Source organism: Eimeria mitis, genomic scaffold (assembly GCF_000499745.2).
Source record: "Eimeria mitis Houghton genomic scaffold, Emh_scaff4638, whole genome shotgun sequence".
Classification (NCBI taxonomy): domain Eukaryota; phylum Apicomplexa; class Conoidasida; order Eucoccidiorida; family Eimeriidae; genus Eimeria; species Eimeria mitis.
The window spans coordinates 3,081-3,469 of NW_013572946.1; the positions used below are offsets into that span (position 1 = coordinate 3,081).

At 58.1% G+C, this 389-nt stretch overlaps 1 protein-coding gene across 1 annotated transcript in view; it reads left to right on the plus strand.

The window, feature by feature from the left end:
* Positions 1-115: 115 nt before the first annotated feature.
* The window catches only part of EMH_0076780 (uncharacterized protein), a gene marked incomplete at both ends in the record, with an annotated part of 664 nt that continues 390 nt past the window's right edge, over positions 116-389 (plus strand). Inside the window, one exon of the mRNA XM_013499760.1 lies at positions 116-387. Within this exon, the coding sequence (XP_013355214.1) occupies positions 116-387 (272 nt within the window). The remainder of the gene's footprint in view (positions 388-389) is intronic.

Genomic DNA, 389 nt, shown 5'->3' on the forward strand with positions numbered 1-389 from the left:
TGCTGCATCTGCATCTGCTGCTGCTGCTGCTGCATCTGCATCTGCTGCTGCTGCTGCTGCTGCTGCATATGCTGCTGCTGCTGCTGCTGCTGCTGCTGCTGTGTGGTGTACAGGCATGGCTCACTTATTATTTTTGGTGTCTTTGGGTCCCCACGTAGTTTCTGATGAGGGTTTGCCTGTACCTCGTGTTGCTGTGAAGCAGCAGCAGCAGCAGCAGCAGCAGCAGCAGCAACAGCAGCAGCAGCAGCAGCAACAGGGTGAAGGGATGGAAGGAGGTGGTGTCGATACAACTCAGCGAGGTGCAGCAGCAAGTGTTGGTGGTGGTGGTGCTGCTGCTGCTGCTGCAGCAGGAGGAGCAGCAGGAGCAGCAGGAGCAGCAGCAGCAGGAG